Source organism: Artibeus jamaicensis, unplaced genomic scaffold, assembly GCF_021234435.1.
Source record: "Artibeus jamaicensis isolate MK-2021 breed Jamaican fruit bat unplaced genomic scaffold, CSHL_Jam_final contig_447, whole genome shotgun sequence".
Lineage (NCBI taxonomy): Eukaryota > Metazoa > Chordata > Mammalia > Chiroptera > Phyllostomidae > Artibeus > Artibeus jamaicensis.
The window spans coordinates 2,073,950-2,096,910 of record NW_026521834.1 but is presented as its reverse complement, the minus strand read 5'-3'; the positions used below and the strand labels follow the sequence as shown (position 1 = coordinate 2,096,910).

At 41.2% G+C, this 22,961-nt stretch overlaps 1 protein-coding gene across 1 annotated transcript; it reads right to left on the bottom strand.

The window, feature by feature from the left end:
* Positions 1 to 362: 362 nt before the first annotated feature.
* On the bottom strand, positions 363 to 22,305 carry CCT3 (chaperonin containing TCP1 subunit 3). The gene is made up of 14 exons (XM_037132658.2): positions 22,157 to 22,305; positions 20,161 to 20,222; positions 19,426 to 19,476; positions 19,274 to 19,336; positions 18,469 to 18,565; positions 15,041 to 15,158; positions 13,267 to 13,453; positions 12,414 to 12,563; positions 4,584 to 4,716; positions 4,316 to 4,397; positions 2,093 to 2,273; positions 1,403 to 1,648; positions 1,001 to 1,132; positions 363 to 693 (listed from the first exon to the last, which is right to left on the bottom strand). The coding sequence occupies exons 1-14, from the start codon at positions 22,185 to 22,187 to the stop codon at positions 589 to 591; spliced, it is 1,638 nt and encodes a 545-aa protein (XP_036988553.2). The 5' UTR covers positions 22,188 to 22,305; the 3' UTR covers positions 363 to 588.
* Between the last annotated feature and the right edge of the window lie 656 nt (positions 22,306 to 22,961).

Below are 22,961 nucleotides of genomic sequence, written 5' to 3'. Positions count from 1 at the left end.
AACAGATATTCTATGTGCTTTAGGACACATGCCTGAACCCTAGCGTGAGTTGGGTGTTGCTCTACATAACAACAGATGGGGAACATCCATGGCTGGGACAGGTTCCTCCTGTTGTTTGGGTGGTAAATGCAAGGCCATCCTTTTTTGAGCTTCACAGTACCATCCTTTAAACTCCAAAAGTCTTTTCAACCAGCACCTACTAAGAAGTCTAAAGAATATTGCTTCAAGAAGGAAAAAAAACACACACACACTTAATGACCCTGTTCCCATCTCCCTTACTCCCCAGTAAGGTGTTCTGCCTCCTCCCTCTCTGTCAGGAGGCAGAGATATGACCCAAGGTTGAAAAACACAGAACAACTGTCTCAAATGACTCAGATTTAATCATAGGAAGCAAACTAAACGGAAAGCTTACAACAGAGAAGAATTACATGTCAGTGCCTTCTGCAAACTGAGCTGGGACAGAAAGAGACTGGGGCTGCTTCTCAACTTGATCCCTTCCAAACACAGACACCCACGGTGTCCTGGCAGTCTGGCTCAGCGAAGGGGGAGACAGGTGGCTCTGTATCTTGAGGTCATGTTGCCCACCACTCACTCCAGGCCACCATCAGGAGCCCCACCTTGCCGGCCCTGGTCATCACCCTTCTTTTTGTGGCCTGAGACGATGTCATCAATCCGCAACAGCAGAACTGCCGTCTAGGGAAAAAACCACCGTCCCAAAGAGGTCAGCAGAAGGGAGGAACATTTCTTTTCTTTTAGACATTACCACTTAGTGCCTCCTACATAATTACCATTTTATATGAAAGCTACCTTTTCAGAGTCTTGAATGTTAAACGCAGTTCTCCCTAAGCAAGAAGTGCAACTTGCGCTATTACCTTGCTTTTTATGAGCTGAAATAGGGAAATGGAATTCCTTGGGAAATTTGCCTTCTATACCCCCTCCCTTCGAGGTGGGACCAAACACTCTAGTTAGATGGGAATAAACAACACAGCATATGCCTCACCTCCACTGCTGTCTTGTACGTTTGCAGTTTCACAGCCAATGGCTCCCAGATGCCCAGTTCTTTCATGTCCACCAAAGTACCTGTCTCACCATTTACACCCCAGGTCTCACAGTTCTCCTGGGTATGCTTGGCCTGTAGTTGGAATAAGCATAAACAGGTGAAGGGGAAAATATTGGGAACAAGTAGGCTGGCAGGAAACTTAGGTTAAAAAAAATAACTAAAAATACTGGATTAATAAGAAACACTTTAGAGAAAATGACAACAAACAAGTCAAAAATTAGGAGATTAATTTAAAGAAACAAGCTATGAAGGAGAATGTGAATAGAGAGATGTCAACCATTCCCTTAAGGCAAACTCAGCTTTCCCTACCCCATCAAGAGGACAGCATGGAAAGGAACTCACTCGAAGGGAGGTAAGTAGACGAATGGTGCTGGCTCCACAGTTCTGAATAAGGGTACGAGGGATAACCTCTAGGGCCTGGGCAACAGCCCTGTATGGCCATTGCTCCACACCAGTCATGGCCTTGGATTTTTCTGTCAAGGCATGGGCCACAGCCATCTCACAGGCCCCGCCCCCTGGCACCAGCTGAGGGTCCAGGAGAACATTGCGACACACTTGCATGGCATCCTGGAGGTTGCGTTCTACTTCCTTGGGAAAGCAAACAGATAACATGAAGCAAAAGCTTGATGACTCAGGGACAAATCAGAGGTATCAAAGGACTTCTCGACTGCCAAGTTCAGTAAGCAAGGCAACCAAGAAAGATCTTTGGAATTCCTACTGGGCAAGGCAGGGGCTCTTTGCCTTGGACAAACACAGTAACAACTGCGAAAAGGCTGGCAGGTAGGGAAGAGGTGTTCCTCTGTGAATCTAGGTTTTTTACTAGCTATGTGCCTTTTTCAAGTTAGTTAACCTCACTGAGGGAAAAAAGTAGTATTTATGATTTCCACTTAAGTAAGGAAGCAGTGGTTGCCAGTGGCTGGGAAATGATGAGTCACTGTTCAATAAATATTGTCTCAGTGATTTAAGCCCTGAGAAAGTCAAGAAGTGGAATGACCTACAGTTCAGTCAGTCACACTTCCAAGGCTGACTCACCGAGAGGATCTCTTTGCTGGCCCCCCGGAGGAGGATGGTACAGGCCTTGGGGTCTTTACACTCAGTGATAAACGTGAAGTACTCATCTCCAATTTTCTTGATTTCCAACAGGCCCGCTCCCGTCCCAACATCATCTTCTCTCAGTTCCTCTGGTCGGCTGACAATCCTGGCCCCACAGGCTCTATTGATTAGATAAAAGAGGAGGAGGAACCAGATGATCTCGGATACTTCTACTCATCTCCCAAGTCTCTAGGGTCTGTGACTGGGGACCGGGAAACGTGGATACTAGACACACTGCCGCTACCTAACTCAACAGGTCTTGGCTGCCTTGTGGGACAGATTTGCAAACACGTACAGGTGAAGTTTCCATAAACTAATATGGCTTTCTTTTTATTTTTTAAAAGAGTTTACTTATTTATTTTTAGAGAGGGGAAGGGAGGGAGAAAGAGGAGAGAAACATCATTGTGTGGTTGCCTATTATGTGCCCCCAACCAAGGACCTTGCTTGCAACCCACCCAGGCACGTGTCCTGATTGGGAATCGAACTGGCAACCATTTGATTAGCAGGCTGGTGCTCAATCCACTGAGCTACACCAGCCAGGGCTAACATGGCTTTATAAATAAAACTGCACATACTTAACACAACTACTATAACCAGATACAGTTTAATTCAGAATAGTATTTTGTGGATACTAAAATTTGAACAAATGAGTTCTTACACATGTCTAACATGTATATACCACAAAATGATTATTTGTAGATAAAGTTAATCCTGTACGACCAAGTTAGGTTTCAAGGCCAATAATAGAACTCTACTACAGACAATGTAGCCCTGGCCAGGTAGCTCAATTAATTACAGCTTTGTCCTGATAAGGCTGCAGATGGATCTCTGGTGAGGGTACACACAAGAGGCAACCAATGAGTGCACAGAAGGGAGAAACAACAAACTGACGTTTCTCCCGCCCTCCCCAAACCAAAAAAAGACGATGCGAAGGCAAGCAAGGAGGAAGGTGAATAAGTACATACGAGGTGGGGGGGGGGATCCCCCCCAAAACAGAACTTACAAAAAACTGGGTATTTATTCTTACGTGTTTGAACTTCAGTCACTTTCAAAGTACTCTCCATCTGATGCAATATATTTATTGAGACCTTTTGTGCACTGTTTAAGACTGTTTTTGAACTCATCGACTTTGATGCCTTTCAGTGCTTCTGTTGTTTGTTTTACTTCTTCCACATCGGCAAACATTTCCCTTTGAGAACTTTTTCATCTGGGGAAATGGAGGTTGTTTGGGGCAATATTGGGTGAAAGGGAGGATGGGACATAGGAGTCATGCCATTTTTGGTCAAAAATTGCTGAACACTGCATGGTGTGTGCAGGCATGCTTGTAAATCACCCATCACGAAATGGGCAAACGCACTGAAAAAGTCTTCAAACAAATTTACTGAAGTGGGAAGGCAGCCTTTCACAACAACGCCACCTGCTGCACTGATACAGATGGTTCCTAGAACACTCACCTAGCGGGGATAAACCTGAACCACAAGGGGTCTGTCCTCCAGAAGATGATTCTGTTTTTATTCTTTGGGCCCCCCACTGTAAGTATATGTCTGTCTCAATTTTAATAAATGCAACACGAACTTCTTATATGTCACTCTTCCCTCCCTTCATGGGCATGCCAAGTCAATTAAGTATATGCACACATGCACAGAGCCATTTCAGAGCAAGCAGCACAAAATTTGATTTGGATCTATGATATATTCTGTGATGTTGGGACAGACTTATCTCTTCTTAGTAAGTTAGCATTAAAAATGATTTGTATCTGAGCACAGGTGTTAGGGTAGAAGTAGTGAACACAATCTAAAGTTGCATTAACAGTAGCTAAGGGGCCAATCAAGGCAACTAATGGTTCTGCTATATTGAGCTGGTTAAAAACAGGCTAATCTGTAAGAGATCCCCACCAAGGTAGTGACTGCAGAAGTCTGTAAGTATAAGCTGGTTACAATCAATTACACGCAGTACAGAAGAGACTCCTGCAGGAGACAATTTTCAGAATACATAAGGACTTCTGAAGATGACAGACAGCTAAACTCACGTTACTCCCACCTGCAACTGATATGGCTGACTATATCCTACATTAGACCTTTTCAGGTAACACTGATGCATTATGAAGCTACGAAACAGAAACACATGCAAAGGAAGAAACTTATTTTTACCTGGCCTACTCACCTAGCAATGCGATTATTGTCTGTCTTCCGGACTCTGCGGATGGCTGTGATATTGGCCCGCATGAGGTAGTGCTGAGCTAAATCTGCAAACCCAAGAGTAGAGGTGTCAAGCTCGAAACCAGAACTCCTGGGTTTTAAACTGGTTTTATCCTCAAATCCTCAAAATACCCTAACCATCACATTTATTATGTTCACTGTATGCCAACATGGGGGAAATAAAATCACCCACCTTCTCCTACCTCAATAGCAGGCTAAAAGATGAATCCTACCTGAGATGCCCTTTTCTGTGATGACCACATCAGGCTTCAAATGAATAATGTCTTCACAGAGCTGCTGGATGTATTCTTCTTCCATTTGGAGGATTCGGGTAAAATCTTCCTCTCGTGTGATCTCAATGTCAGTCTGTGTGGTGAAGAAAAGTCATTCTGATTTTAAAATCTTAAGACAAAGACTTCTGCCAAGATGGAGGCATAGGTGGATGTGCCGTGCCTTCTCACACAACCAAGTTTAGAGACAACTAAATATTAGCAACAGAAAACACAGCCAGAACACGGAAAATTGAACTTTTCGGAAGTCCGTTAACAAATTCTTCAGCCTGACTGGTAAGGGGCAAAACCAGAGGCTGGTGAGGGGTTGCACAGGAGGACTCGGTCAGACGGACTCAGGCGCGGAATCCAGACGCGTGGAATCCAGGCGCAGGGTTGGACCTAGTGACCGACCGAGCGAGCCACCAGGTGAGCGACCGCAGAGGAGACAGCGGGGAAGCGGTGCTGCGTGTTGACTGTAGTTGCCCATTTGTGCGCAAGCGGACAGGCGAGGGAGTGGGCGGTTGGACCAGGCCGGTGGGTCCTCGCGGCAAGCGGCTGTGGAGGGCGCCGCCATTTCCCCGCTCTGACCACGCCCCCACATACAGCGTCACAACCCAGCGGCCTGGGAGTCCAAGGCACCCCTTCTCACACTTAAAGGGCCAGAACAAACCAAAAATGTTGCAAGATCTCAAAGCCCCAGAGCCCATAGATCTAAGCGATGAAGAAATAGCAAAACTCTCAGACGCACAGTTTAAAACACTGGTCATCAGGATCCTCACAGAACTGGTTGTTTATAGCCACAAATTAGACAAACATATGAAGGCGAAACTAATTGAAATGAATGGAATTGCACAGGACACCAATAGCAATGAAAAGGAAACTGGGACTCAAATCAATGGAGTGGACCAGAAGAAAGCAAATAATGGCCAAACAAAAAAGAGTCAGGAAGCAAGAATTCAAAGAAATGAGGAGAGTCTTAGGAACCTCCAGGACATCTTTAAACGCTCCAACATCCGAATTATAGGGGTACCAGAAGGGGGAAAGGCACAGCCACCAATGGAAAACTTACTTGAACAAATAATAAAGGAGAATTTCCCCATTCTGGCAAAGGAAATAGACTTCCAGGAAATCCAGGAAGCTCAGAGAGTACCAAAGAAGTTGGACCCAAGAAGGAACACACCAAGGCACATCATAATTACATTAGCCAAGATTAAAATGAAGGAGAGAATCCTAGAAGCAGCAAGAGCTAAGGGGACAGTCACCTACAAAGGAGTCCCCATCAGACTGTCAGCAGATTTCTCAAAAAGAGACCTTACAGGCAAGAAGGGGCTGGAAAGAGGTATTCCAAGTCATGAAATCCAAAGACCTACATCCAAGATTGCTCTATCCAGCAAAACTTTCATTTAGAATGGAAGGACAGATAAGGTGCTTCTCAGATAAGATCAAATTCAAGGAGTTCATCATCACCAAGCCCTTATTACATGAAATGCTAAAGGGACTTATCTAAGAAAAAGAAGTTAAAGAAACATGAACAGTGAAAGGACAACAAACTCACAGTTATTAACAACCACACCTAAAACAAAAGCAAACTAAGAGGACAGCTAGATCAGGAGTAGAAACATAGAAATGGAGATCACATGGAGGGTTAGCAACAGGGGAGTGGGAGGAGGAGAAGGGGGGAGAAGGTACAGAAAATAAGTAGCATAGACAGTAGATAGAAAATAGATGGGGGGCAAGAATAGCATGGGAAATATAGAATCTAAAGGACTTGAGACACATGGTCATAAACTAAAGAGGGGTAATGGTGGGTACGGGGGGGTAGGGTGGAGGGGAATGAAGGGGGGAATAGAACAACTGTAACAGCATAATCAATAAAAAATTTTTAAAAAATTAAAAAATAAAATAAAATAAAATCTTAAGACAAATGACTTCTTACACATATCTAACATGTATATAATGGTCATTTCTAGATAGACTTCATTCTGTACTAGTTAGATAGATTTCAAGGCTAATAATAAAACTCTACTAAAGATGATGCAAAGGCAGGCAAGGAGAAAGGTAAATTAAGTAAATATGCATATGATGCAATTTTAATAAATGCAGGACTAATTTCTTATTTGTCACTCTTTTCTTCCACTCATGGGCTTGTAGAGTTAACTAAGTACAGGCAAACATGCCCAGGGCCATTTCAGAGCACTAAGTATAAAATTTAATTCAGATCTCTGATATATTCCGTGTGATGTTGGGGCAGACATATCTTTCTTAATAAATTAGCATTAAAATGACTGTTATCAGGACTTCTGGCCAACATGGAAGCACAGGTAGATATACTTTACTTCCTCACACTGCTGAAAGAACAACAACAAACAATTTAGGAAAAAAACCCTGGCTGGTGTTAGCTCAGTGGATTGACCACAGGCCTGCGAACCAAAAGATTGTAGTTTGATTTCCTGTCAGGGCACACACCTGGGTTGCAGGCCAGTTCCCAGAAGGGGCCAGTTCCCAGCAGAGAATGCACCAGAAGCAACCATACATTGATATTTCTCTCCTTCTATCCTTCCCTTCCCTTCTAAAGATAAATACATAAAAATTTTTTAAATTTTTGGAAAAAAACGCCAAAACCAAAACAAACAAAAAAAATAAAATAAAAAATAAAACAAACAAAAAAACCAACCTAGAACTGCCAGAAAATCGAACTGTATGGAAGTTCAATAACCAAGGAGTTTAAAGAATGTAACATTCATCCTGACTGGTAGGAAGGATAGAGAGGCGGCTGGGGCAGAGAGGATGCCCGGCAAGGTGGTCCCACATCTGCATGTGGATAAACTGGGAGGAGCAAGTGGGGAGTGAGACCATGCTGTCCAGGGTTCCAGCGTGGGGAAACAAAGCCTCAAAACCTCTGGCTGTAAAAACCTGTGTAAGTTGAGGCAGCAGGAGAAACTCCCGGTCTCACAGGTGAGTCCCTTGGAGGGGACCCACAGGGTCTTAGAATGTACACAAACCCACCCACCTGGGAATCAGTGCTAGAAGGGCCCAATTCATTTGTGAGCAGTGGAGGAAGTGACTGAAAGTGGGGTAAGAGCCCAGCGAGCAGCACTGTCCTCTCTCTGACCCCTCCCCCCACCACAATGCCACAACATAGTGCTGTGGGCTACCTTACCCTGGTGAATACCTGAGGCCAGATCCACCCCTTACAATGTAACAGGTGCTCCAAGAAAAATAAGACCCAAATGAAAGAACAGATCAAAGCTCCAGAAAAACCTGGGTAGTGTGGTACAGTGGATTGAGTGCTGGCCTGGGAACCAAAATGTGGGTTTGATTCCCAGTTTATGGCACATGCGTGGGTGCAGGTCAGATTCCCAGTAGGGTGCGTGAGAGGCAACCACACATTGATGTTTCTCCCTCCCCTTCTCCCTTCCCTTCCTTAAAAATAAATTTAAAAAAAATTATAAAAAGAAAAACTCCAGAAGAAGAACTAGACTACAAGGAGATAGCCAACCTATCAGATACAGAGTTCAAAACACTGGTATCAGGATGCTCACAGAAATGGCTGAGTATGGAAACAAAATGAAGATGTGAAGGCTATGCAAAGTGAAATAAAGAAAAACATACAGGAACCAAGAGTGAAAGGAAGGAACCTGGGACTCAAATCAACCATTTGGAGCAATATGAACAAATAAACATTCAACTGGAACAGAATGAAGAAACAAGAATTCAAAAAACTGAGGAGAGGCCGTGGAATCTCCAGGACAACTTTCAACATTTCAACATCTGAATCACGGGGTGCCAGAAGGAGAAGAGGAAGAGAGAGATATTGAAAACATATTTGAACAAATAATGAGGAGAACTTCCCCAGTCTGGCAAAGGAAATAGACATCCAGGAAGCTCAGAGAGTTCCAAGGAAGTTGGACCCAAGGAAGCACACACCAAGGCACATCATAATTACATTAGCCAAGATTAAAGTTAAGGAGAGAATCTTAAAAGCAGCAAGACAAAAGGAGAGAGTTACTTACAAAGGAGTGCCCATAAGATTATCAGCTGATTTCTCAAAGGAAACCTTGCAGGCAAGAAGGGGCTGGAAAGAAGTATTCAAAGCCATGAAAGGCAAGGACCAACATCCAAGATTACTCTATCCAGCAAAGCTATCATTTAGAGTGGAACGGCAGATAAAGTGCTTCCCAAATAAGGTCAGGTTAAAGGAGTTCATCGCCAAGCCCTTATGACATAAATTGTTAAAGGGACTTATCTGAGAAAAAGAAGGTGATAAAAAATATGAAGAGTAAAATGGCAACAAAGTCACTACTATCAAAGACTGAACCTAAAACAGTAACGACAGTAACTACTAAAACAAACTAAGCAAACAACTACTAGAACAGAGACAATCACAGAAATGGAGATCATGTGGAGGGTTATCAGCAGAGAAGGGGTGGGGGGAGAATGGGGAAAAGGTACAGGGAATAAGAAGCAAAAATTGTACACACAAACTAGACATAGAGAGGTTAAGAATAGTATAGTAAATGGAGAAACCAAACAACTTATATGGGCGACTCATGGACACAAACTAAGAAGGAGAGAATGCTGGTAGGAGGGGGTGCAGGGTGGAAGGGAATAAAAAGGAGAAAAAAAATGGGATAACTATGATAGCATAATCAATGAAATATATTTTTAAAAGATATTCAACAAAATAAAACAAAACAAAATGTTCTGGTAAAAAAATGACTGGTATCTGAGCACAGGCATCAGTGTAGAAGTAGTGAGTACAATCTAAAATTGCATTAACAGCAGCAGAGGAACCAATCAGCTAATATCATCCCTCTCATGTATCCCAGGAAGTATGAATTAGAATAATGTTAAAGCCATGACATCACACCTTTATAAGCTAATTTAGCTCTAGCAATCATCTAGTTTAGCACCTTCATTTAATTTTAAGGCAATTGGTATTCAAAGTCATAAGGCAGTTAATGGAGACTGTGACCTAATGTCACTGACTACTCAGTTCAATGTTACCTCTATTTGGTTCAGTGTGTCATTAATTTTGGGTCTGATGTCTTCCCACCAATGAATTGATTCTTATTTGTAACCCTTGATTAATAAACTCAAATTACTTTGTTTAATACAAGAAGTGCCTTGTGAAGTTCCTGATCTCTAGCAATTATTCTTTAGCACTTCAAAGTTTAAAATTAGCTCCATGGCAGTGTGGACTTGAGGCCAAACAGAGGTGACATGGAATCCTGATTTGGCCAGTATCAGCTGTGTTCCTTAACTAATTAATCTAACTTCTCTGGGCTTTAGATTCCTCATCTGTAAAATGGAAGTCAATACCAACTGTTTATAGAGGGCTGCTGTTAAGATTCAGAAAGTCCTTCCGGCCAAGATGGAGGTGTAGGTAGAAACACTGTGCCTCTTGCACAATCAAAAGTAAGGACAACAAAGATTTAGAAACAAAAACAAAACCAGAACAGACAGAAAATTGAACTGTATGGCCCTGGATGGTGTAGCTCAGTGGATTGAGCACGGGCCTGTGAAGCAGGCCAGGTTCCCAGTAGGGGACACATGAGAGGCAACTACATACTGATGTTTCTCTCCCACCCTTTCTCCTTCCCTTCCCCTCTCTCTAAAAAATAAATAAATAAATAAAATTTTTTTAAAGAAAATTGAACTGTACAGAACTCTGACAACCATTTAACCAGACCAGTAAGAAGGGCACAGCCAGCAGCCAGCGGAGAGGGGTCACAGCAGGAAAAGGCAGTGGCTGCCAGACCTGGGAGCACAGGTGGGGCGGGGCTGACCATGGTCACACAATTTAAGTGCACATAAACTACACAAAAACGGGCAGCCAGCCAGACGCATAACCCAGGGCTCCAGTGCTGGGAAATAAAGCCTAAAACCACCAATTGAAAAGGTGCTGAGAGAGACTCCCAGCCTCACAGGAGAATTTGCTGGAGACCCCCACAGGGTCCTAGAATGTACAAAAGCCCACCCACCTGGGAACCAGCACCAGAAGGGCTCAATTTGCTTGTGGGAAGCAGCAGAGGGGACTGAAATCAGAGGGGGGGGGAGCACCATTGCTCCCTCTTGGATCATGCCCCCACATACAGCATCACAACCCAGTGACTGGGCTGCCCCACCCTGGTGAATGCCTAAGGCTCTGTCCCTCATACATTAACAGGCATGACCTGACCAAAAAATTATGGCTTAAGCAGAAGAATAGCTCAAAGCCCCAGAGCCAATACTTTTAAGCGACCAAGAGATAGCCAACCAGTCAGATGCACAGTTCAAAACACTGGTGATCAGGATGCTCACAGAACTGGTTGATTTTGGTTGCAAACTAGATAAAAAAAATGAAGGCTACACTAAGTGAAATGAAGGAAAATGTACAGGGAACCAATAGTGATGGAAAGAGAACTGGGACTCAAATCAATGGAGTGGACCAGAAGGAAGGAAGAAACAACCAACCAAACAGAAAAGAATGAAGAAGTAAGATTTCAAAAAAATGAGGAGAGGCTTAGGAACCTCCAGGACATCTTTAAACATTCCAACATCCAAAATATAGGGGTACCAGAAGGGGAAGAGGAACAGACACCAGTGGAAAACTTATTTGAACAAATAATAAAGAAGAACTTCCCCAATGTGGCAAAGGAAATAGACTTCCAGGAATTCCAGGAAGCTCAGAGAGTCCCAAAGAAGTTGGACCCAAGAAGGAACACACCAAGGCACATCATCATTACATTAACCAAGATAAAAATGAAGGAGAGAATCCTAGAAGCAGCAAGAGCTAAGGGGACAGTCAACTACAAAGGAGTCCCCATCAGACTGTCAGCTGATTTCTCAAAAGAGACCTTACAGGCAAGAAGGGGCTGGAAAGAAGTATTCCAAGTCATGAAATCCAAAGACCTACATCCAAGATTGCTGTATCCAGCAAAGCTTTCATTTAGAATGGAAGGGCAGATAAAGTGCTTCTCAGATAAGGTCAAGTTCAAGGAGTTCATCATCATCAAGCCCTTACTATATGAAATGTTAAAGGGATTTATCTAAAGAAGATAAAAAAATATGAACAGTGAAAGGACAGCAAACTCAGTTATTGACAGTCACACCTAAAATAAAAGCAAACTAAGTGGACATCTAAAACAGGAGCAGAGCCACAGAAATGGAGATCACATGGAAGGCTATCTACGGGAGTGGGAGGAGGAGAAGGGGGGAGAAGGTACATAGAATAGGTAGCATAGATGGTGGGGAGAAAAGTAGGGGGAGGGCAAGAGTAGTGTGGGAAATTTATAGAAGCTTAAGAACTTATGACAAATGCACATGAACTAAAGGGGGGGAATGTGGGCGGGAGGGGGTATGCAGGGTGGAGGGTAATGAAGGGGGGAAATGGGACAACTGTAATGGCATAATAAATAAAATACATTACAAAAAAAAATAAAGAAAGTTAAAGATTCAGAAAGTATACGTAAAGGTAATTGACACCTAGTAGGCATGCAATAAACATACCTTTATTTCCCTTGTATGTATTAAAATAGGTTCTTACGTCAATTTTATTTATTTTTTAAATCCTCAGTCAAGGACATTTTTCCATTACTTTTGGAAAGAGGAAGGTGGAGTGAAAGACATCAATGCAAGAGAGAAGCATTGATTGCATTGGAGTTGGGATCTAATCAGGGACTCAGGTGTGTGCGCTGACTGGAAATTGAATCCACAACCTTTTGGTTAGGTACAATGTTCCAACCAACTGAGCCACACAAGCCAGGGCTCTTACATATAAACTTTAAGGAATAGAACTAGGAACCTTACCTGGCTTTCTCCTTTCTTGTACTCCAGAGAAGAATCCAGCAGCACAATGCGAGGGTTCTTGATATAGCGCCGCATTCGTGGATGGGTCACATCTTTGTTAATCATGACTCCACGCAAAACACATGAGTCTTCAATAATACCCCCAGGTATCTGAGCAAAAGAGCCAATTTAATCCATAACCAGGAGGAGACAATTTCTCACCTCTCTTCCCAAGTATTCATCTTTCCCAAAGGAAGATTATTTTGGGTTTCTAAAGTATTTTTCTTCCACGAAGCACAAAAACAAACACTGTTGCATTTTTTTTCTTCCTCTAGGAAGCACAGTCATCTTAGACCATGACACCTAATCTGAAGATCAGCTGAAGTTCACTGAAACTTGGCAATTGACAAAGATTTAATTAAAGGGGCTCAAATCTCTTCTATTTCCTGAGATAGTTCCACAGAATTTTAGGCATAGGGCTCCATCCAGTGGCTATAAGAGGCTAATGCTACTTTTTAATTTTAAAATAGTAGGGAAATGGATAAAACTTTCTGGGGTTTATTAACAGTATAACAGAGACACTGTTTATATCCCAACCAAGTGGCTGATTATGCACACCAATGCGTAAGAATGGACACACAAATAAACCACTCCCTAAGCCCCTAAAAAACTTGTGTAGGGACAGCAGTGAAGATAATATAATTGTTTCACAAATATCCCTTTTCCAAGTTTTTGTTTTCCAGACAGCAAATATTCTTTTTCCTAGTTGTAATTACAAACATATCTTGCTCTGTTTTAAACCTATTTCTGAACAAGTGGGATGACTCATGCTAGGAAACAATTCATCTCCAAAGTACTGACCGGAAGAGTTTACCTTTTCTACCCTTGCATATTTCTTGATGTCAATCTCCTTCCGACCATTCTCCTCAAACTGTACAGTTTTGACAGCATCCAGGGCAATGTTGCAAGCCAATGAAGACCACCGACTGATTGCTTTGGTAGTAATGGAGCTGTTGATAATGTTCAGCATCATATCTCGGTTATTAGTGTCAACGGGGGTACTGGAGAAAAGAAAAATGGATAATATACTCAACAGGGGTCTTGGACATTTAAGAAGTCTCTCATCTGTATCTCAGTGACTATAATAACAGGCCAACAGGCAGAATTAGGGGAATCTGTTTCTTTATAGGAAACTAAATGTGACATCAAATAATCTTGTCCAACCCTCTGCCTTTTCAGCAAGACTATAACTAACCCATCCCTACAAGATATATAAAACCCGAGTAATCGGTTCTCATGTCTGACAACTCTTCCACACTTACAGTAAAATTTTTTGTTTTTGACCTTTTGCTTCAACCAAGTAAATTGTAGAAGTTCTAAAACTTCTACAACCTAAGTCAAGACACATTTGGTCTTTGAAGCCTGACCCTTCGTAAATTCTGAGAGTTCCTCTTAATAATCAGCATCAATCTGCACTATTCATTTCAACACCTGATTCTACTCTCACCTAGCACCTTAGTACATGGTGCACCTCACAGTGTTTACTGTTTTTATGTGTTTGCCTCCCCTAAGTATACATTTGTACATGGTAAGACCATTTAGGAGCATAAAATGAATTTGTAATAGTCCTTGAATACCATCTTGTCCAAATTTTCACATACTGCTGAACTTTTATAAAACAGGGTAAGGTATATAATATAAACACTAAATACTACTGAATACATATTTCTGAGGAAAAAATAGCTTCAAAAGTATTACCTAAGATAGACATGTAGTTACTGCAGAAAAAACTTTCTAACGGTCTGATTCCACACACTCAAATCCTTTGGGTATCTCTACATTCTTATAAAGTTTATTTCATAAACGTAAGTTAAACACCCCATTCCCTAAAAGTGCCAGACAGATTATCATATACTTTTATTAACAGGCAGTACAATACAAAGCTCACTAAATTACTAGGTACTCAATGACCCTGCCATATAAAATGGTAGAACGTTATAGGCTTTATTGTGAATTCTGCGTATGTCATGATTTAACTAACATTCCCTAAAATTATAAGTCATTCATTTCTATATTCCTTTCATTACCCTATCAGCACTCAGAAATAAACTAACAGACAGTTCTTCAATTACTACATGAATTCAAGTATCATTTTCAGCCCCAGTCTTTTTTACTTTAATGGAAATCTGCTGACTACCATCCTTTACAGAGCTTTATTAGAGTGCTGGCTGAACTAATTATAATCACATACTACGGTAAGATATTTTAAATCCCAAAGAGTTATTTAACTTATTTTCCTAATGAGAAGCTTAGTTCCTGGAAGGTAGGTCTTTTTTGCTTATTATACATTGCCCATGGCAGCTCCTTACATGGAAACCTGAAAACAGCATGTAACCAAATTTGTTATAAAAAATTAAACCTAGCTCCTTTTGTCTGCTTTGTCTTCTCTGCTATTTTCTAAAACTTTCATTTCCCTCATGCTTTTCTTCATTTTGCTGTCCCCTTTGTTCTCTTTCTCACAAAATGACACAAGGCTATAAACTACCATGTGTGTGATGGACCTGGACTTGCCTCACCTACCTAAGAACAGATCACTCTTCCAGGCCTCCCATATTGGATACTACCCATTTCTGGTCCTCCCTCAGTACCTAATTTTATTAAGGGTGCTGATCATGTCATCCAGTGCTTTTCGGTAAGCACTGATCACCACTGTTGGATGCATCTGCTGCTCTAGGAAGTGCTCGGCCACAGACAGCATCTCCCCAGCTGAAAAAGGATACAAATACTGTGTTTTAAAGAGTACCTGGGTACAAAGGCAACTTCATTATGCTTCTAAAGACAGCTTACCTTCTTCCTAAAATATGCGATTTGGCTGTTAATACTATGCCAAATTTTACACTTTGTACAAGGCAACTCATAAAGAAAGTAATTTCATCACACATATTTTAAATGATCTAAGACTGATCCTAGGACTTAGTCTTTTGATTTAACTACATATCTGTTACCAGTGTTTTAAACAAACAAACAAATTTCCAAAGACTAGAAAACAGAAACATACTTAACATCAAATTGATCTATTCTCTCAACACCTAGGATGCAAATTGCTGGTATTAGAAACAAAACACAGAAACTTTACGCCTGGAAGAATACCCACAAAAATGGACAGAATTTACCCGTTGGAAGAGGAATTATTGGCAACCTTTAAGTTTGTCTTTACTTTGTAATTAATTCACACACAAAATAATACATAGCTACAAACACAAAAACCTTGTTTCCAAAAATAAGTATAACAAGACCTGGCCGGGTGGCTCTGTTGTTTGGAGCGTCATCCTGTTACCGAAATGTTGCAGGTTCAATCCCTGGTTGGGGCACGTATAGGAGGCAACCTACGATGTTTCTCTCTCACATTGCTTTTTTTCCCCTTCTCTCCCCTTCCTCTCTAATACTCAATGAAAATATATCCTCAGGTGAAGATTAAATTGTATAGAGAGAAGATTAAATTGTATATAATTGTAAATTATATACTATCAGCCACTAATTTTTAAAACTTACTCAAATGTGCCAAAGCTCATTTACACTGCTTATTATGTGCTCAAATGTTTGAGTTTAATGCTTTATACCCATTCCTAAGTGACCACCATGTGTATTAAAAGATAATTAAATACCTAACACGATGCTCAAATAAGTTAACTTAGAAAGCAAATATCCTGTTAAATTTTCAGTAACACTGAAAATGTCTTTAGTGGCAGCAAAAAAAAATTTTTTCTTAAAGCAACCTGTATCTGAGATACCTACACTTAAGGATATTTACCCTACCTAGTATCTCCAAGAGATTTAATTAAAATTATCAGCTAGAAAATCTTGCCTGATATCTAAAGCTCATCTGCTACCCAAACTAGTGAGAAAGCATCTTAAGTCTCCTGTGTTTCCTCTTCCAAGTTCTGCTTCAAAGTACAGAACTGATCAATGTATTGGGCTGGCCAAAAAGTTCATTTTCTTTTTTGTGTGCGATGGTTCTAGTAGTGCTTAGATGTCTTTAACTTCATTCAAAATTACTTTGTTAGATTGTATTGTGACAGCTATCACACCAGGGAGCATTAAAAAAAAAGAAAAAATCAAAATTGGTGAATATTTGTGTAGACATTTTAATATTGAAGATGGAAGAAAATATGCAACATTTTGGATATATTATGCTTTATTATTTCAAGAAAAGTAAAAACACAACTGAAATGCAAAATAAGATTTGTGCAGGGTATGGAGAAGGTACTATGACTGATTGAACGTATCAAAAGTTGTTTGCAAAGTTTCTTGGTACTATTGACATTCTGGCCACACAATTCTTTGCTGTGGGGCTGTCTTATGCACTGAAGACATTTAGCAGCACCCTGAAGCTGCTCACCCACTAGGAGCCAATAGTGGGAGACAAAGTACTGAAAATATCCAAATCAATAAAGTTACTGGTGAAAATGAAAAAAAATGTGTCTTTTATTTTGTGGAAAAAATTAAATGGATTTTTTAGCCAACCCAATCCTCAGAAGAATTGAACCTAAAGATGAGATTAGTTGGTGATGATGCAAAAAAACTTCCCGACCCAATTCGCCATCCTCAAAATGCAGTACAGAGGCATTCTAGAGATAAACTGTTACTTTTTAAAAAGTTCATGTAATAATTTTAAGAACTCTACTTTTTAGGCACGTGGACCACCACTATAAATTGGCACCTCTAAAATAGTTTTTTAAATAGATTTAAAAAAATGAATGCTTCTCTCCTGATTCATGTGACTCAACTGGTTGGCACTGTCCTAAGAAGCAAAAGGTTGCTGGTTCATTACCCAGTAAGGGCACATGCCTGGGTTGCATGCAGTCCCTGGTTGGGGGCACACGCCAGAGGCAACCAACTGATGCTTCTCTCACATGTCAACGTCTCTCTCCCTTTCTCCTTTCCTTCCCCTCTAAAAAATAAAAATCTTAAAAACAGACAAAAAACTGAACCCTTCTGTTATAAACATTTCACCAACTTAAAAAATTGATACAACAGAGCAATATGTCAAGTCTTCAAAAGCGGTCCTTTATGACCCTTGTAAATGTGGAAAGACTAGTCATTAAAACTTGAACAATCAAGACTCATTCTCAAATTGCATGTCAATCTTGACTACTTGTTAAAACCTGTTAATATCAAAGTAGGTATTTACATCAATTTCCTGGTTACTCATAGACATGTGCAGAGATGAAAAATTTGAACCTCCAATGAATACATTCTCAGGTGAAGTTGAAAAATAAGACAACGTTCTACCTTATTTGAGCTCTGACTATAAGCAAGTATCCTCATGTGGTATATTTAATACTACATTTTTCACATTTTTGTACATTTTGTTCATGATTTCACTGTTAAAATGGCCCCCAAGCATCGCCCTCAAATGCTGTGTAGTTTTTAAATGCAAGAACGTTGTGATATGCCTTATAAAACAAAATATTGCCCAGGCCAGGTGGCTCAGTTGGTTGGAGCATCATCCCATACACCAAAAGGCTATGGGTTCGATCCTTGGTTGGGACACATACGGGAGACAACCAATCAATGTTTCTCTCTCCCTTCCTTTCTCTAAAATCAATGAAAAAAAAAAAAAAAAAGAGAAGAAAAAACATATTAGCTTTGTTTAGTCATGAGTTCAATGTTAATAAATCAATAAACAACAACAACAACAAGCAAACCACATAAAATATGTATTCAGTTAATGAATGTGCCCAGAGCTCACAGGGACCTAATCCGGTATCTCCCCTAGGACTGAGGCTTCGTATTCACTAATTCAGTTTGTGGTGACTTAATAGAATATAACTTACTGTGACTAATGAGAATTGACTGTATTTTATTCAACCAGATTTATACAGTTCATGCTACACTACTGATAAATGTTTTATACTCAATTGGAGAAGATATACAACCAGCAACAAGTTACTTAAATATTTGTAATTAAATTTGTAACAATTTCCTTCTTAAAATATGACACAGATGTTGTTTCTGGCAAAAATCCTCCCATTTCAATCCAATTTTCCTCATCAACCTTTCATTTTCCTCTTACCAAGAATAATTACTGATGTGGTCCCATCTCCAACCTCTTCATCCTGTGTCCGGCTAATTTCGATCATGGACTTGGCTGCTGGATGCTGAACTTGAATCTGAAAAGAAAATGTAGTCAGCCACTAGACCCTTCAATTCGTTCTGCTTGGCCCTAACTCTTAAGCTTCTTGCTTCCACATTTACTTCATTTTCCTTGTTTTACCGTAACTTGAAAGGTTAAAAGTTATAGTTAAGCAAAATAGTTAAGCAAACCACCTTTCTAAGTCCCTTTCTTTTTAAGGAAAAACTGAACTATTAAAGGTTTTTGAGAACAGAACGTTATCTTTTAGCTTATTTTCTACAGTGGAGTACCACTGTTGCGGTTGAATTGTGTCCTGCATAAGAATGTGGTGATGTCCTACCCTCTAGAAACTGTAAATGTGACTATATTTGGATATAGTGTCATTCTAGATGCAAATGAGGTAAGGTCATATGAATATTAGTGTAGGCTAATCCATCCACTGGTGTTATGATGAAACACACAGGAGATTGCCATATAACAACTGAGGAGGGGGCTGAGCTTACAAGCCAAGGATGTGGTCAACCATCAGAAGCTAGAAAAGGCAAAGGAGGATTTTTCTCTATAGCCTTTGGAAGAAGCATGACCCTCTGACTTCAGATTTCTAATCTCTAATGAGAGAATAAATTTCTGTTGTTTGAAGTTTGTGGTAATTTGTTCCAACAGCCCTAAGACACTAATCATCATCTACGCACATCTTTATGGGTACTTTTATAAAAATGTTAGAAAGTATAATAAAAAGTCACACCTCTCGAAGAATGGCATTGCCATCATTAGTCATCACAATGCCCCCCATTGGGTCCAAAAGCATCTAGGACAAAAGCAAAAGTTATACTTCAGTGTTCCAGGTAACAGAAAGGGAGAATCTGTAGTCGAAGTTTCAACAAGACATAAACCTACCTTCATCATGGACTTGGGTCCCAAACATGTTCGGATGATGTCTGCAATAGTCTATCGGGCAGAAAATAAAAACCATGTAAGCACAAATCAGAGGATGACGCAAATGTATATGCTAGGAAAAGGGGCATCAGTAACCTGCAGAGCCAGTGTTTTAGCAACGTCACCTCTGGAGTAGGGTGGGCAGCTTCTTTAGATACCATATGGCTAGATTTTTTTTGTTTTCCCCTTTGGGAATGCTTTCAAGGTGGATATAGAAAGAAATGACTTTTCATAAGAAAAAGGGGATATGCGTTCCAGAGCTTCAGATTCCCAGTAGTCCAGAAAAACAGAAATCTATGTCCTAGTATTTCATTCCATGACAATGGCCTTCACATCATGCTAAATCAGATCTAAAGCTATTTTATTTACAAACTATTGAATACCTATTTGGGATCTACAGCGGCACTAAGAATACAACAAGGAATTAATACACTGTTTCCCCTCGACTAACTCAGTCTAGTGTGAGAGACAAACACAACTAAAATATAAAACAATATACAGCAATGAACGTATGCTTAAGTTATTATGAGAAGGCCTAATTCAGAGAAGGAGAACTTCTTTCTCCCTACCACCTTCAAGGAAATGTCCAGAAAGAAGGGAAGTCAACTTTTCCTTTGCCTAACTACAAACAGATACAAAAATAATAGGGAAGGCAACTGGAGGAAAATACTATAAACAACTTCAAAGATATGCTACCTTGGCGGCATTGATGTTTCCAGATTGAACTTTTCTTCCAGATTCACGCTTTGTGTTCTGGCCTAAAATAAGTAAAAATAAAAAAGACAACAGCTCAGGATTGTCATATTGTAGATAAACTATTTATTACCCAACCGCTGGAAGTAAAAACACAGGTTTCAACGGTGTATACGTGGATGAAAGCTTATCAGAATTGTATACTTTAAATATGTGCTGCTTGTTATATGTCAATTATACCTCAAGAACTTAAAAAATAAACATATATACTTATGGTTACTTACTTTTTTATTTCATTCAACTCCTGGTATACTAAGAAACAACCCATAATGCTGCAACTTTGGAATCTTGCTCATAACTTTCTCTCTAACCAAGCATTCAGGTATTTACAGCAAGCATTCATAACCTGAGATTCACCAATGGGCTTCAAGGGGAAAGTGAAATCCCTGATATAAGAAAATGGGAGTGACTGCATTTTTGTCTGGGAAGTGGTTCTATAGCTATCATTAGATTCTCAAAAGCCTGGTGACCCTAACAAAAAACCAATCACTGCTTTATGTAAAAAGGGAAAGAGCATGGGGGTTCTTATTTTCCTACTTGGATAAGGAGAACCACACTTTTGGTAATTAATGATAGTGCCCCCCCCACTCCCAGTGTGCTGTGAAACACAAATCTTGGAAAGTATCCCAGTTGCAAAATACAGTCACTCCGTGCTTGGATATAATAAGAATGCCTCAGTAGTCCATTCACCATCAGTAAGAGCTGTGTACATATTTCAACAGGGAGTCCAACAGGTTCCAGCCACTACTGCCACGGATTAATGCAGACCTGAAAAGGCTTTTTCACAATGTACCACTCACCTCAGGGCCCTCTCAATGGAGACAAGCAAATGGTTATAACCAACCAACCAACATATGCTCACTTCTCTCCTCTCCCCAAATTACACATTTCCTACAATTTAAACCTGTAAAATTTTCAAATCAGTCCCATCAAGTCTAAACATTCACAACTCTCAGGATTTAGATTTCTATTTCAGGCAGCTGTTAAGTAGAATCCTGCATGAACCTTTCTGATGGATTCATCAAAAAGAATAATTTCCCCCCCATGGGTTAAGTAAATTTTTTCTGAAAAGTTACTTTCCAGGTATAGACAAAATGGGTAAAATCTCTGAACGGCATTCAGTCTACAGAAGATGGCAAGTAAGGGAAGACGGCTAGTTGGCCATCTTAAGTGGTCTTGCAGATGTCATAGGTAAGTTACACACAGAATACAAACACCCCAGAGGAAGAAAATGAACGAGGTACTTAACGGTCAGAAATCTGGAATGTTCCTGAAGAGAATGAGTCAATAAATCTGGGGAAACTCGGGTTGGTTACTGGGAGAGATTACAACGCGCGGGTGACACTGAGGGAGTAATTACATCTCAGTGAGAGAAGCGGAGTTAGTTGCTGAGGGGATAATCAAGAAGAGCTGTTGTTGTAAAGGAAAGTGACTAAAGATACCTTTTGCTATGTGCCATTGTTTTAAATAGCTTACCTACTTATTCATTTGACCCTCACGATTCTAAGGGGAAACACTTAAAACAATTTAGCCGCGGCCATAGCGGCTACTAAGGGATGGACCGAGGTTATAAAGCTAGGCCAAAATAAACCCCAAACCAAACCCCTTACTCATTTATTTACCTACACATTGGAAATCACGTAAGGAAGGGTGCAGAGTAAGAGGGTGCGAAGAACGAATGCCTACTACTGCAAGGAGCTCCCTGAGACGAGTCGCTGGAAAGACAAGGCCTCAGCGAGGGGAAGGTCAAATTGTTTGTAAGGGGAGGAATGGAGTTAAAGGATGACAGGAAAGCAGGAGAAGGGGCATCCATCCCAAATGAGGATGCCTGGAAGGCTCAGTGGCCGTTCCACGGCGGCACTGGAATGAGGCAACCCTGGAAAGTGTGGACCGAGCTGGGAGAAGAGGGGGTCTCTCCCCCAGCTTTTTCACAACTTACTGAGCACAAGCACAGGACGATGGCCCATCATGGCGGCGCGATGCAGAGCAAGGTACCCACAGCTGAAAGGCAGAAGCTTCTGGAGAGAACTTGAGAGAAGCACAGAAAACGTTAACTCCTCAAGGTCTACACCTAATCCGCTGCCTTCCGGGTGGCCGCCAATCACCGCTCCCACCTCATTGACCGGCACGAAAATAGGCCAATTGACATCCTTAGCCCCGCCCTCTACGCAAGAACGGCAACTCAAGCTAGATAGAGAGAGCGCGACGAAGGCTGTTGGGAGTGCACTGGCGCTTGTGCTAGGTGGTGGCCGCGCCCCGCCGCGTGCTGCTAGATTCTCCGCGCAAGCGCTAAGGAGAGCTCGGGCGGTTGGCCAGAAGGCCACTGCGCATGTGTTTCACTCCAGAGTGGGTGCTGGGGTTGAGGCTTTGCATTAAAGTGGCCTAGAGTGGCTTGCGCCTCAGCATCTTTCTGATGGCAGAGGACGAGGAAGTCGTGACAGTTTTCTCTCTTTTGTTCCAGCCTTAAAAAGGGGGGGGGGGGCGGAGAAAGGGGCAGGACTACAGTCTGCAGTTGAGGGGAGATCTGGCATGTTGGCTGCAGGATGAAATGGGAGTCGGAGTCCTCTATCAGGTAGGGCTGGGTGGTAACCAGCTTTTCATGCTGGGAGTTGTGGTTTATTGCCTCTGGACTGTTGATAATAGGACAAAAAGCCCTTTTTATGCCCTCTTTATCAGAGCTCACTGTCCTTTCCTTGCCCCAGTCAGGCATAACTAATTGTTTTTCCGAGCTTCTGTTCTCAGGA